The sequence below is a fragment of the Camelus bactrianus genome, chromosome 10, assembly GCF_048773025.1.
Source record: "Camelus bactrianus isolate YW-2024 breed Bactrian camel chromosome 10, ASM4877302v1, whole genome shotgun sequence".
NCBI classification, from domain to species: Eukaryota; Metazoa; Chordata; class Mammalia; order Artiodactyla; family Camelidae; genus Camelus; species Camelus bactrianus.
This window is the reverse complement of record NC_133548.1, coordinates 48,618,387-48,634,264: the sequence shown is the minus strand read 5'-3', so window position 1 is coordinate 48,634,264 and position 15,878 is coordinate 48,618,387. Positions and strand designations below refer to the sequence as shown.

The 15,878-nt window shown below is 41.9% G+C and overlaps 1 protein-coding gene across 2 annotated transcripts in view; it reads left to right on the top strand.

Moving 5' to 3' along the window:
- Positions 1-15,878, top strand: part of P4HA3 (prolyl 4-hydroxylase subunit alpha 3) — a 35,183-nt gene that overhangs the window by 7,041 nt on the left and 12,264 nt on the right. For both annotated transcript variants that reach the window (XM_074372611.1, XM_010973166.3), the window contains exons 3-7: positions 422-645; positions 5,090-5,239; positions 9,355-9,406; positions 11,330-11,493; positions 11,744-11,920. In XM_074372611.1, the coding sequence (XP_074228712.1) occupies positions 422-645; positions 5,090-5,239; positions 9,355-9,406; positions 11,330-11,493; positions 11,744-11,920 (767 nt within the window). The remainder of the gene's footprint in view (positions 1-421; positions 646-5,089; positions 5,240-9,354; positions 9,407-11,329; positions 11,494-11,743; positions 11,921-15,878) is intronic.

Here is a 15,878-nt window from a genome sequence, read left to right as displayed (position 1 = left end):
GTGACGAACTGTAGGTTATATCATCCCATATACTTATAAAAGTGATCTCTTCTAACAATTTCTATTTTATTAAGTGGCCACTACAGGTATGATCTGTAGTAAGATCACTTTCCCAGTTTACTCTGCTTCATGCTTGAAGAAGTTGTTGACTTTGGGGAAGTTAGGAGGAAGAAGAGTTGTCCCCTCCAAAAGGCAAGACTCCTGGAGATAGGATGGGACAACATGATAAAGGTGCTTAACTTTTACTCTTATCTGTTCCTCATTCAGAAGATTTTGTTCCCCTGGGAACAAAAACAGATAAAACATTATCTTTGCTCATGAAATATTATGAGCCTTGGGATTGAGGTGATTATGCCTTGCTATACTAAGTGTTCACCATCGGTTTTTGAATGGTGGATTGATGTTTTCATGACCTTCACAGCTCTGAAGGATGGTTATGAGAAGGTGGAGCAGGATCTGCCGGCCTTTGAGGACCTTGAAGGAGCAGCAAGGGCCCTGATGCGGCTGCAGGATGTGTACATGCTCAATGTGAAGGGCCTTGCCCGAGGCGTCTTTCAGAGGGTCACTGGCTCCGCCGTCACTGACCTGTACAGACCCAGACGGCTCTTCTCCCTCACAGGGGATGACTGCTTCCACGTTGGCAAGGTAACGATATTCACAGAAGGGTGAATAGCTCGGCTCTCCTTTCTAGGGGATGACATCACCGTATCCTGATTGCTTTTAACTCTGAATCTCACTCTCTTTTCCTGATAGCTAAGGTGATCACATACTTGGGACATTCTTTTGTTTAATGGAAGTACTGGGTTCTGAACCCACGACCTCGTGCATGCCGCACTCTACCACTGAGCTTACCCTCCCACACTTGAGGACACTCTCAACACTCTTGAAAGTGAAGGAGGTGTTATTAGCCAGGATGACAGACACAAACTAGGACTTTCCTGGGCAAAATGGCCCTTGGTCACCCTAACTATAGTGCCCTGCCAGTAGATGACCTGCCACGTGGGAAGGAGAATCAGGGTCCAAGGGTGAGGAGAGGAGAGGAGACGGGGTATGAGGCTAAGATCACGGAAACTCTGCCTCTTGAGACTTTCAGGAATCCCTTGCAACATTTCCTAAGCATTTAGAAATACTAAATTAAAGTAGTGTCAAAAACCAGGCCATTTGCTTTAACATTACTTGAGGAAATCGACTTCAGGAACCTTCCATATGAGATATTTAACTGATCTTTGATCACAAGTTATAAGCACACTGGAGGTTATTTTACAATATACTCTTTGTTAGCCTTTGCCCAAGAAATAATGAAGGAAGTCTTTTTTGACTTTAATGATGCGTATTGCAGGAAAGTGAATTTTTCCCAGCTCCCCAGCCCCTGCAGTATTCATTAGCCAATCTGAGAGTGGGTTTCGTATGTCCTGAATCCAAGTTTTGGGAATCAGTCTTCCAAATTAATGTGGAGTGGGTTGCCCTAGGCCTCTCTGTGTACCATTTTTCCTTTTCTGAGATTCCGAGTAGAATCAGAGCTCAACCATCATGTTCATGGCTAATTTAAATTGAAGCCAGTTAAAATAGTTCCATGTATGGTACCAACATACGCTTCATTAGTGAGGCTTTTCTGAGACTAAAACCATATGTTGAAAATTTAGTAAGTTGCTTCCTGAAAGTCTCACTGGCAATCATTATTTCTGTATTTATTCACTTATTTTGAAAGATAAAACATTTCAAATATAAGAAAGTATACAAAAATAGCAAGCAATTATATCTATAATTGAGATGAAGTATATGTTCAAATTTTGCTCTATTTGTTTCAGATTTTTAAAGAAGAATTTACATATAGGTAAATAAAGCCCCACTCCTTTTTCTTCTCTTTCTACTTTCTTCTTTTCCCCGCCCTTTCTACTCTACCTTTGCCCAAGGACCAGATGACCACTATTTTAAACCATACAGTGTGTACTCTTCTAAGTCAGTCAGCACAGTGTATCTGAAATTCATCCACATTGCTGCATTATCAGTAGCTCATTCCTTTCTATTGCTGAATAGTATTCCATTGTTTAAATAGGCCACAAATTGTTTATCTAATCTCATGTTGATGGATACTTAGATTTATCTCCAGCATCGACTGGAATAAAGCTGCTATTAACATTCTGATGTAAGTCTTTCTGTGGACATCTGTTTTCATTTCTCTTGGTTAAAAACCTGGGAATGGTATTGCTGAGTCAAAGAATAAACTTTGATAATTATTAGCATGTAGACAAATCTGTTTCATTGGCACATCCCCAATTCCTTCTTCCATGGATTATTTTAAAGCAAATCAGTTTTCCTATTTTTTGGAATTCTTAATTGTCTAGTTCTACTACCCTACTGTTGTGTCTGTTGACTCTTGTTCATGATCAATTATTTCCTGATACAGTTTATCATGTTTGATTGTGAGCATATTTTTAGCAGGACTTTTTACCCCCAAAGAAACTCTCTCTGCCCAGAGTTGTGAGAATATCCTTTTATAGAGTTTTGGGTTTTCTTCTTCCAGGGTACTCTGGTGCTATCACTAGCCTTAGATCCCTTCCCCACCCCACCCCCATACATTACATTCTCACGACTTATTTATTTTATAACTGAAAATTTGTAACTTTTGACCCCCTTTACCCATTTTACCTACCCTCATCCTCGGCCTCTAGCAACTAGTCTGTTCCCTGTATTTATGGGCTTGGATTTTTTAATTTGTTTTTGGTTTTATTTCTGTTTTTTTAGATTCAACATGTAAGTGAGATCATATGGTATTTGTCTTTCTCTGTCTGACTTATTTCACTTAGAATAATGCCCCAAGGTCCATCCATGTCACAAATGGTGAGATTTTATTCTTTTTAATGGCTGATATATCTATCTATATCTACTATATATAAATATATGTATACGTGTATGTATATCACATTTTCTTTACTCATGCATCCATTGATGGACAATTGGGTTGATACCTTGGCTATTGTAAATAATACTCCAGTGAATATGAGGGTGCATATATCTTTTTGAGTTAAGTATTTTCATTTTCTTTAGATAAACACAGAAGTGGAATTGCTGAATCAAATGGTAGTTCTCTTTTAAAATTTTGAGGACCCTCATACTGTTTTCCATAGTGGTTACACCAACCTATATTCCCAGCAGCAATGCACAGGGTTCCCTTTCTCCACATCCTCACCAACCCTTGTTACTTCTTGTCTTTTTGATAACAGCCATTCTAACAGGTGTGAAGTGATATCTCATTGTGGTTTTGATTTGCGCTAGCCTTAGATCCAATTTTATGTTGATTTATTTGCCTGGGGTTTCCTTAACTATATGAATAATGCAAATTCAACCCTGAAACTCATGTGAGGCATGGGCTCAAGGTTGTGAATGTTCTAAGGAGACATTTTATTTCCCTAAACAGAAGCTAGACAGAAACGAACCAACTTTCTTGTCTGCTTGTGACAGCGGGTAGATTTTTCTGGTCCACTCTTTCCCTTAAGATGTAGTTTTCCATGGATTTCAGTTTTATGAGTGTGTCTTAATTACAGTTCCTAGGTCTGGGGAGGTCTACAGAAGACTCATATACTGTCCTCGTGTGGACATTATGACCTAAGGTTACTAAGTACCATGGTTATTAGGACTAATACTCACCCTGATCCTAGGCAGCTTCAACATCTGCTCATAAGCTTATTATTTGGATTTTCAGTTCCTTTTTGTTTCTGGTACCTGGATATTTCCCAGTCTTTCTTGAAAATATATCATAAAATGCTTTTTACAGTTTATTCAAAATTTCTAAGTCTTTGTGGTTGGAAGGATTCCAGTTATCTCATTCTACCTTTTTTATTATTATTCTTCAACTCAATGTTTTTACAAATAGGAAACTTAAGGACCAGAAAGATGACACAGCAGACTAATGGCAGACCTAGGATAGGAGTGGACTCATTGTTTAGGCTGCAGAGTTGTGGTATCTCTAGGTTCTGCCCTGTTTTTCTGTCTGCTGAAAATTATACCTGAATTAGATCATTTTGCAAGAGGCCTTCCAAGTCTGTGACTTTATAATTCCATGCTGTCTTCAACATCAACTTCCAGGAAATTCCACCTGCAGTTCTGGTATTTAGTTAACTGTAAGCTATTAGGAGGCAGGAGCTATGTCTGGTGCATGTTGCCATATTCTCCATCACTCTGGCATTTAAAGTAGAGCAAATCCACTGGACTCTCATAGCATTCCCAGGTCTACCTTCATTATGGTGCCTAATGCATTATGTCACAATTACTGGTTTACCCACATGCCCCTTGATTAGGCTTATTTATTTATTTGTTTATTTAAATGGAGGTACTGGGGATTGAACCCAGGACCTTCTGCATGCTAGGCATGCACTCTACCACTGAGCTATACCCTCCCCTCAACCCTTGATTGATTATAAACTCTTTAAGGTCAGGGACCACTGGGTACATTGTAAATACTCAGTAAATATTGAATAAATAAATGAATGCATTTAATTCAGTCTTCACATTGCTACCAACAGTATCTTCCTAAAAACATGACATTCACAATTCTAATTACCTCAGCCTACATTGCCTTTTTATGTTTATTTCCTGCTTCTCTTCACCTTAGACTATAGCCACAACATACTACTTTCGGCTTCTATATCTACCATTCCCTCATCTTAAAATGCCCTTCATCTCAGTCTCTGCTCATTGAAATTCTTTTCCTTCTTCAAGGAAGGCTCATCTCAGATGCCACTTCTTCTTGAAGCTTTCTGAGATTCTCAAGTCTCCTCCCTTCTTTATGCCTCCACAGCACATTTTACATATTTCCTTCAAGTATTCATGCCATTTTGCCCAGGATTGTATTTACTTGAGTGCTTACCTCTCATCCCTACAAATTGAGTTCTTTAAATGCAAGAATCCGTTTGTATTCTTCACACCTAGTTCAATGTCTTGTACAAAATAGATGCTTAATAAATTGAATTTAAATGGATTTGAGAGAAAACTTGCCTTCTTGGGTCCCAAAGGCCCTCCACTCTTTGCATTGTCATTTCCCTGTACCCGTGGACTAAGGCTTCAGTGATGGTACTTATGTTCCCCACAGGTGGCCTATGACATGGGGGATTACTACCATGCCATTCCATGGCTGGAGGAGGCTGTCAGTCTCTTCCGAGGATCTTATGGAGAATGGAAGACAGAGGATGAGGCAAGTCTAGAGGATGCCTTGGATCACCTGGCCTTTGCCTATTTCCAGGTAGGGGAATAAGTGAGGCTCACCGCTTCCATCACTATAAGCGTAATGCTTTATATTTGCTTTATAATTTTCTAAGCATTTTTGTGTCCCTTAATTTATTTCATCTTTCCAACAAGACCAAATACGAATCAATCAGGGCAGCTGTTTTATTAATTCCATATTTTTCATATGAGTATACCGAATCTCTGAAGAATTCCTAACTTGTCACAAAGCTCACAGAGCTGGGATTAGAGCCCAGGCCTGTCTGACTCTTGGTGCTCTTTCAGTGCATTAACCACTTTAAAACCATCATCTCCTGTGTAGGAGGCAGTCTCTCACCTGTAGCAGCAGGAGCTGCATCAACAAATATTTAATGGGTTCATGGTCAATATAGATCACTCTTCTGCACTCTCAACAGTTCATAACTCTTCACAGATATCATGCCATGATATTGCCAATGTCAAGAAAGAAGTTTGATTGTTATCCTCTCCCATCTGCCGTCAGGTCCAACTGTGACCTGACTAGTGTCTGGATACAGAGCCGGCCTCATTGGCCCAGAGCATCAGCTCAATGCCTCCCCCAGGTCTTGTTTTTCTTTGGCACTGTTGATCCATGACCTGTTGTGCCTCTTGTGGAGGCTCATTTCCCTCCATGTAGGAGCTGCAGTCCTTTGTGTAGCTAACCCCGTTTCCCACCAGAGTTGCACAATCTTCAAGAATAGGCTGGAAAAATCACTATAGAGCCAGTTTCCTAGAGTTTCCAAAACTAATAAACCATTTCTGCTCCATACATTCCTCTTTCTTTCCGCCCTTTTCCTGAGAAAAGGGAGGCGGATGTGGGTGGTCCAAACCCACCAGTTGCTCCCAAAACATATTTATTCTCAGTGTAGCAAATGGTCCTGCTCCTCTCATGGAAGTTCCTGGTAAGTGGCTCCTTGTTGCTTCCAGGGTGCTCTTCCTAATTCTCCTGCTTAATAGCTACATATTAAAGGTGAAATAGAATCACTGTGAAAAAGGGGAAGAAGTAATTAAATATTAATAGAGGGAGAAAATGGAGAAGTGTTGTGGAGACTCAGAGAAAATAAACTAAAGCAGCTTACCCTGAAAGACAGAGTTTTAAATACAATACCTGAGTAATATTTTTGGCTTTTCTCCCCTAGGATGGCTTAGATTTCTCCTCTCCTCATTTGTAGCTCTCCCTTTCCACAATGGTGCTTTGTCTGATAAATTTTATTCATCTTACTAGGCATAGCTCAGATTTCACCTGTTTTGTGAAGTCTTCCTTAATTCTCCTCAGACTCCTTAGACTCTCCTTCTTTGTGCTCTTACGGCACACTTCTTTATGCCACAGTAATAGAACACATAAGGCATTGTCTTATAGACAATTTCTGGTCTCCTTTTTACCCTTAGTAAATTAAGGATAAATGTCTCTCCATGGACCTTTCATTATCATATAAAATTATATATCTATACATACCATGAAAAGTATAATATATAATATCATAGTATATATAGTACTATATATTATTTAATACCTTTTTCATGATGTATTTTAGTAAAAAATTATTTCAATTAAGTGCTAATAAAGAGAGACAGTAGAGTGTAGTAGTTAAACCAAGTCAGGCAGAGCTGGGTTCAAATTCTTTGAAAACTTGGTCAACTTAACCTCCCTGGATCTTAATTTTCTTATCTTTAAAGGGGAATAATAATGATGCTGTAGGAGTGAGGAAATAATTTTCCCTCTAACCTGCTGAGTTCTTGGCTGAAATCTCCCTGTAATACAAGACAGATTAACTGGAGGAAAAATCAACATAAGTTTCCTAATATGTGTACCTCCTGCATACACAGGAGATACCGGGGGTGGGGGATGAGTAACTCTCTGAGGGAATCTAAGTCTCCACCTTAAATACTATCTCCAGCTAAAGGCAAAAGAAAGAAAGGTGACCAGACAAAGCAAACAAGAGTAAGGTTGTTGTGCAGATTTAAGTGGTGCCTTCTCCATGGATGAGATTCTCCTGTGATTTAGAGTCATCTTCTTTTCCAGGTATGCAGAAGACGACACCCTTACAAATCAACATTTCCTTTATAAATGTAAATTTCCCTTGCAAAGTGTAACTTGTACTCTGGTTTTAAAAACTTCTGTGCCTGCTATTTCTCAAAATAATTAGCTCAAAATAATCTTTATGCCAAAGAGGCATATTTTGGGGTCGCATATTCTGCTAGTCTTCAATGCTCATCTCAAAGTGTTGTTGTAAGGATTAAATGAGCTAATACATGAAAAACCCTTAACACAATTCATGACACATACGCACTTGAGAAATGTAAGCTGTTTTTATATTATACACAAGTGTGTGTTCTCCTTTTTCATTTAACATTGCTTAGAGTACACCTTTCCAGAGAAACTTAAGTGGGACATCAAAAGTAGCTCTAAATTTGTTCTTGAGAAATATAATTTTATCTCTTGATAAACCCCTTGAATTTTAAAAATACATAAAATTGTGTTTTAGTTCTCTTCATCTCAAAAGGGTTTGAAAACCTACAATCCTGAGTTAATATCTGACATCATAAGATATTACTAGATTACTTAACTATCCCTCTTTTAAGTATAGAACAGAATAATTCATGATGTTAAATAATTAGAAACAATCTATATGTCCAATAATAGCAGAATGGCTAGATCATCTGTGCTGTAGCTTCTAGATGGAATAAAATGCAGCCATTAAAAATGCTGTCTCTCTTGTACACCCACTTTCACAGCAGCACTATTCACAGCAGCCAGTAGATGGAAGCAACCCAAGTATCCGTTAATGGATGAATAGATAAGCAAAATGTGGTGTACACATACAATGGACTACTATTCAGTCTTTAAAAAGAAGGCAATTTGAACACATGCTACAGTGTAGATGAACCTTATGGAGACATTATGCTAAGAGAAATAAGCCAGTTACAAAAAGGCAAATACTATTTGATTCCATTTATATGAGGTATCTAGGATAGTCAAATTTATAAAGTTAGAAGTAGAGTTGTGGTCACCAGGGGTTGAGGGGAGGGGGAAATTGGGAGCTGTTGTTGAATGAGTACAGAGTTTCGGTTCTGCAAGATGAAAAAAGTCTGGAGATTAGTTAGACAACAATGTGAATATATATACTACTACTGAACTGTACACTTAGAAGTGGTTAAGATGGTAAATTTATGTTTTTTTTAACCACAGTTAAAAATTATAATTAAAGAATACTATCTCTGAAAACTATGTAAAAATATAAAAAGTACTCCTGTAGAGTACTCCTGTAAAGTGAAACAATCAGGATATGAAAATGTATGAGAAATAGGAATGTAATTATGTAAACACTGTATGTTACCCAAAGTGCTTAAGTGCCTGGGTTTCAGCGGAGCATTCCCCCCTCCTATTTCTCAGTGTGCTTGTTATTGCTTTTCTCATTAAAAATGAACTTTTTAACAAGCAAAATTAAAACGATCAGAAAGAATTACAGCTTCACAACTCTTCACCATTTCATGGCACCCAGAGCAGGATCAGAGCCCACTCATGGTGGGTTCTGTGCCCCAGGTTTGTCTGGAAAGCGCCTGTTTACTTTCGACCATATGTAGCCCAAGGTTGGCTGGTGGCAGGGAGAGTCATCATTATGCAGTGGAAACCTGAAAAGGGTTAGTTCTTCCTTTGCTTCCCTCCCACTAACTTTGTGGACTCTCAGAAGTACTGAGCCTGGAGAACAAATTATACTTTTAGTAGGGTTTTATATTTCCATTGCTTTTAATAATAAAATATACCAAAATAATAACACCCTGCAGTTAGGTGGTTTTGCATGCTTTCAGATTGGAGGGCATTTTAAGAAAGTTTATTGTCATTTATATTTTTCCCTTCCCTGGTAAGGGTAGTAATAAGTCATTTGTAAATGAGGAAACTGAGGAGACCTGATTTGCATCAAGGCTGCAAATCCTGAATTAGGACAGAACCTCTGCATTTTAGTCTGCAGGTCATCTCAATGAGTCTTACTATCTACTCTTGGTAAGAGTATTTTATAGTTTTAAAAACAAGTCCATTTAATGGTTGGTCAGAGGAGATATCCTCAGTGCAGTTAACGCTTTCTTTTCCTTTTCTTTATTTTTTTTTTTATATAGGCAGGAAATGTTTCGTGTGCCCTCAGCCTCTCCCGAGAGTTTCTTCTCTACAGTACGTAATGAAAAAAGATAACCAAGGTCTGATTTACGGGAAATCCCTCCAACTCCTGGCCTTTAATCCCTGCAAGTGAAATACAGCTATTTTTATTTTTCTCATCTCATAATCCAAGGCACATTTCTAATTTTTGATTAAATCTTACTTACTTACTGACCAATGCATTGGGAGCTGGGGGTTAGTTTTAAAGTTAGTTCTAATGCTAAGAGAAAGCTATCGACCTGTCCCTTTCCTCCTCCACCCCCAACCAGTTGTATATGTTAAGTGTTGCTTCATGGGGAACAAGTCCTGGATTGGGAGCCAGTTTCTTCAGGGACATTTGAAGACCCAGGTTTTGGGCACAAACCTGGGAACGAGTGCAGTCAGTGAGAGCTGTGTGTTCAAGAAGGAAAGCGGCTCAGCAGGGTTATTCACTTTGGCTCTTACAGAGAGATAGGATTCTTCTCTTTAAACCGGAGCTTGCTGTGCTATGCAGGCATCCTGCCCAGTTGGCCACAGAGTTCGGCTCCAGCCCTCTTCAGGCAGCGCCTCAGCAGAGTTAAACAGGAGGAAGACTTGCTAGCTTAGCTCTACTTGGATATTTTTGCTTGAAATATCGGTGGTAGATGGCTTCCAGACAGATACTAACTAAGATACATAATCACTATTATGTTTTAATATTTATAAAGTATTTCATGTAGGACTTTACAATTGTATTTATTGCTTTTTAATGAATCCACTTAGTTATGTTACTCCTTTCCAATAATTTGGCAAACCATAGGTTAAGGAAGTAACTGTATGGTCTGGAAATGTGGACAGTTAGTGGTACAGATATATTGATAATCCCTTTATTTCTTTGTAGTTGATCTATTAAAATCTCTGCTTCTCACAGAGAACCCAAATTGTGCACTATTATAGGTGGACAGGTAGGACACAGCAAATTAAAGTTCCTGACTCCATTAATGGCTTTGCAATGTTTTCATTGGTGTTTTGGGCTCATGGTTTCCATTCCCCAAAACTTCATTTCTCTTCTAGTTAAAAAAGGGTGGTGATTTCTGTCCCCTCCTTTGCCAGAGTGGTGGTGGTGGTAGTGATGGTGGTTGAAAGCACACTGAGCTGCTCAGAGAGAGCTGCTTTGTGAGCATTATAACAGTTCAGCATTTCCTTCTGAGATGCACTGAGAACCATGCACATAGGCTAGCAGGCCATGGGTAGCTGCTGACCCACGGGGCATCTCCACCCAAAGAGGGCACAGACAGGTTGGCACAAACAAGACACAAGACTCCCATGGGAAGCCAGGCTAGCACCGAAGTCTAGAGCCCCTTTGTCCCATGCTGCTGTGCTGCGTCTAGGCCAGTTAGGGACTGAGTTGCGAATGAATTAGCTTCCATTTCTCCAGGGAAGAATAGATCAGGTCTCTCTGCTCTAGGTTTTGGCTCTCTGGGCTTCTCTTTCATAGTACTTCCTTGTTGTGTTTTGTTGTAAGTAATTAGTTAATGTGTCTTTTCTCCATTAGACTCTAAACTCTGGGAGGTTAGCCTCTAGCACAGTGTCTGGTGATAGTAGACATTCACGAGATTTATTGAATGAATGGGTGAATGAATGAATGAATGAATGAAGCTTCTTCCCTACACATAAAACTGACCATCCCACTATCCTTCAGCTGCATCCTCATGATCCCTTTGTCTAAAAGTGTTAAGTACCAATTCCTTTCCAAAGTCCTTTGTACCTTCAGATCTACCGGGCCCTGCTTAGTCTTTTTTAATACCAGGTACTCTTCTAGGAGTGAGGGCCTTACAGCCTCCTGGTCATGGACACATGGAGTCACTCTGGTGTCCAGTTACTGGTCGTGTGGGACAGTGAAGCTGTGGAAACCTTGGCAGCTCTCCCGGGGACCACTGTTTGTTAATCTTTATTATTCCCTGCTCTGATTTCTTCCAGGCCCAGATAATAAGAGGATGGCCAGGAATGTCTTGAAATATGAAAAGCTCTTGGCAGAGGGCCCCAACCCAGCAGTAGCTGAGGCTGTCATCCAGAGGCCCAACGTGCCCCACCTGCAGACTAGAGACACCTATGAGGGGTTATGTCAGACCCTGGGTTCGCAGGTAGGATTTCTCAAGGAAAGAAAAAGGGGACCCAGGCTCGGATAGAGGGAGGAAAGGTAGAATTGGGCCAAAGTGAGGGGGAAGGCTGATGCATTAAATAAAAAAACAAACAAAAAACCTCACTTGGACAGCATCAGTGATTAAGTTCTGAATCTCCTGCATTCCAGGTTTTTTATGCTGCAGTTCTCCTAAGTTGGTTTCTTTTCCTAGACCCGTCTTCTCTTAAGCTGATTCTAGTCTTTCCTTCTAGCCCACTCACTACCAGATCCCTAGCCTCTACTGCTCCTATGAGACCAGTTCCAGTCCCTACCTGCTGCTCCAGCCCATCCGGAAGGAGGTCATTCACCTGGAGCCCTACGTTGTCCTCTACCATGATTTTGTCAGTGATGCTGAGGCGCAGAAGATTAGAGGGCTTGCAGAACCGTGGGTGAGTGTCCGCAGGGCCTGCCAAGGACTTCCCTTTGTGTCTTCACATGCCTGGTGTTCAGAAGTGTGAGAACAGGCAGCCTGAACAACTGGATACTTTGTCAGTTCAAGAGTTCAAAATACCAACCATTCCATAAAACTAATCAGTGGTGAAAAAAAATCACAGTAATGGTTGTGTCTGGAGGGGGAGGATGGGCTGGGAGAGGTTACAGATGTGCTCTCAGTGGTTTGTTAGGGATGTGGCATGCATGGCTGTATGCATTGGTCAAAACTCTGCAAATGGTACTCTTAAAATCTGTGCATATCATTGCATTTAAATTTAAACCCCCCCAAATTAAAAGGAACCCCCCAATATCAATCATTCCATATAAGTGGTAGAAGAAAAAAGGGGGGTGAAATGCCAGGGGCAAGGGGTGATATCCTAGTACAGAATTACAGAGTGGAAAGATTATCTAGTTTAACTTTATTATTTTATTAAAGGAATGTGAGGTCCAGAGAGGGGAAGGGACTTGATTAAGATCACATATTTTGCTAGAGCCACAACTAGAACTTAGAGGTCCGTCGATGGCTGCTCTGCTATTCTGCTTTCATTGATCAGCTGACTTAGGTTAAGTTGGTAACAAGCAGCCCTCAAGTCTCAGGATGGACAACAGCAGTAGAGGTCGGCTTTATACTCACGTTGCATGTCTCACTGGGGCTGGTGACAGCTTCACCCCACACCGGCTTCACTCTGGGACCCAGCCCAACAGAGCAGCCTCTGTTTGGAACATGGCCCACCTCATGGTAGAGGGAAAAGGCAGAGATGGCAGACTATTAGCTGGCTCTTAAAGCTCCTGCTCGGAAGGGCCAGATGTTACTTCCCAGCCACATTCACTGGTTAAGGCAGAGTGTGCAGCCAACACTGAAGTCAGCAGGGAGAGTATGTCTAATTCTCCGACAGGAAAGGCTCTGCAAGTCACTGCGCCACACTTGATGTTGACGAGGAGGGGAAGCTGAGTCCTCCTCCAGGAAGTGTGGCAAATATTTAGAAGAGTCACACAGTCAGCATCACCACTGCTGCATGTTACCTTTTTACAGATGGCACATTAGGACCGTCTCGGAACTTCTGTGTCAAAGCAGACATCTGGCTCCTCATGGTGTGCCTTCACCCTGCAGTTAGTCCGTTGCTGACAGCAGAACAGTCTGCTGTGTGCCAGATGCTGTACTGGGCGCTGGATACACGAAGAGATAAAGTATTGCTCCCTCCCCTTTACGAGCTTATTGCATAACAGGGAGAAACAGGCGTTTATAACACACTGTGACATGTGCGGTAAGAGAGGTGTGCGAGGGAGCTGTGCTACAGCAGTGTAAAAAAGCAACATAAAAGAGGGACAGGGAGTTGGGTGAAGAGCAGATGGGGGCTGGGTTGGGGGAGAGGAAAAAAGAGAAGGCGTCCCCGTGGACGTGAGATTCATCATAGTGAAATGTGGCAAAGGGTATTCCAGGAAGACAGTCTGTGCACCAGCCTGATGTGCGGTGTGTTCAGAGAGCTGTGGGGAAGCTCGGTGGCTGAAGTGTGCAAGGGATGGGGTGTCCAAGGAATGGGAGATGAGGCTGCGAGGGGAGACACAATTAGAAGTGCCGGAAGTACCGTGCTGGGGAGTTTGGATTTTATTCCAAAGGCAGGGGAGAGCAGTGGGATGGCTTGAAACAGAATGTCCTGTTCAGGTCTGCAGATTTTGAGGAAGATTCTGACAGCAGATGTGGATTGGAGGGAGAAGGGTAGCAATAATCATTTCCTCTAAAAGTCCTTAAGAGAAATCTGGAATCTTTGTATGGAAGGTTTTTGACGTGATTATGCTCCACTGGTGAATTGGAACCAAGTATTCTCAATAGCTTTGGCTTCTCACTGAGGCGGCGGCAGTGTTTGGCCAGCAGCTACTTTTTCCCCAGAACAACTCTGTTGCTGTGTAATGGGACAGGCGGCCCACCCAGAGATGTTCATTTAATCCCCCGCGCCAGTCATCTGTTTGGCATGCACAGGCCTTGCCACACTCCCCTCGCTCAGAAGTGGCTCACTGGAGTCTGGTCTATGACTCACCCAGGAGTAAGCCCTGGGTGTGTGTGGTGGCCGCTGCCCCATGGGAACTGAGCCACCTCAGGGGCCTGTGTTGAATTTCTCCACTCCTTTTCACTACCCGTTTCTCAAAGAAGACTCTCTCATCACTCCTCCCCCATCCACATCCTACCCGTCCCTGAAGACTCAGTTGAAACCCCACACCTCCCTTGGCCCCCCAGCCCTGACCGCTCTGGCCCACTTCATAGGTTCTTTCAGTAGAAACATTTTTTCAGAGCCCTTTTTTGGAGCCACGTATAATAACCTCTACCTCCTCTGAACTCCAGGCTTTTGTCTTGAGTTGTCTGGTACTTTCATTTATTCTGCCATTTACATGTTGTCTGGTATCACTAATAGTTTCATAGCTTAGCATCCTGTCCCCCTAACTAGACAGTAAACTAGCAGGGATCCCATGTTGTCCTGGAAATGCCTGGCCATTGCAGCCAGAGTAATCTGCAAAGGGTCATATCTGACCGAATCAAACCCTTGCATAAACTCTTTAATGGGTCACTTTTGCTCTCAAATGATTACAAAGCCCCTTGGCCTGGCTGCTGCCACCCGCTATGCAGCATGTCCCCCCCTACACTGACACCCCAGATGCACTGAACAATCTGCATCTCCGTGAATGGGTAGTGCTCACCAGCCTCCCTGCACACTCTTCTCTCTGTCTGAAATCCTCTTCCCTCGGCCTCTTTTCACCCGTATGAGTCCAGTTGCCTTTTGGGCATCTTGGGAAGCCTTTCTGTCCTTCATAAGAATGGGCTCGATGCTTCTCTGTATTTTCATAGCACCCTGTACCTGCCCATTAAGGCCCCATTAGATGACTTATGTCTGGTTTCATGTGTTGTATTTCCAATGCCTAGCACGGTGCTGAGCACAGAGAACAACCAACAGGTACTTGTCCCCCCAGATGAGTGACTTTTAGGTGCGCAGAACATACTTGTTAAAGGAATTAAGTACTTGTCTCCTTAAAGGGGAGAGGAGTGGAGCAGAGATTCCCTAGGATTTGTTTTGAAACCACTGACGTTGTAAATGAACAGAAGGGACTATCTCTTTATGAATCCCCCCTCTCTCCTCTTTGAGTGGCCTGGGAGAGGACACTGGAACAACTGGCAAAGGACTGGGTAGAGGCAACATCAGTCACCTGCCGACTTCTTGCATCCTAGTGTTACGGAGGGAGAGGCCGCGAGGAGCTCCAAGGACGTGTTGTTCACATGCTGCATTTTATAGCTGGGGAAACGGGCCCAAGGAGGAAAGAGCCTTTCCCGAGGTTGTTTACCTGGTTCAGCAGCAGGAACAATAATACCATAGAAACTTCTGAGAAGGGAAGGGGTTTCTGTCACATGCCCTTCGTTGACTGTGCTCTGCTCTGACTATGTAGGAAGTGCCAGGGCTGTGTCTTGAGGCACAGGACTCTGGTTCATTCACTCCTGGGTTCATTTCACCAATCCTGAGCACCTACTCCCTGCACCCTGGGATGCAGCACTGAAAAAGGACCAAGTCCTTGCCCTCATGGAGCTGACATTTTGATGACAGATGCAGATTATGACTTATATAAATAAATCATATTTCTCTTTCTGTCCCTGGTACAGTGCTTTTGCAATTAGAAGCCATTTTATTTAAAAAATAATTTAAAATTTATATCCAGACATTCAGAACAAAATAGAGACATTTAGAACAAAATAGAGACATTCAGTTAAATTAGTGACTTCCAACCTGTTTGTTTTTTCCCCCATAACCAAGGTGGCTGCAAGCAAAACAGATTTTGATTCTTTGTAAGGAAGAGCTTTTATTGGAACTGCTCAGAAGGAGCAGGCTGCCTCTGAGGGTAGAGAGTGTCCTGTCATCGGTGGTGTTCATTTAA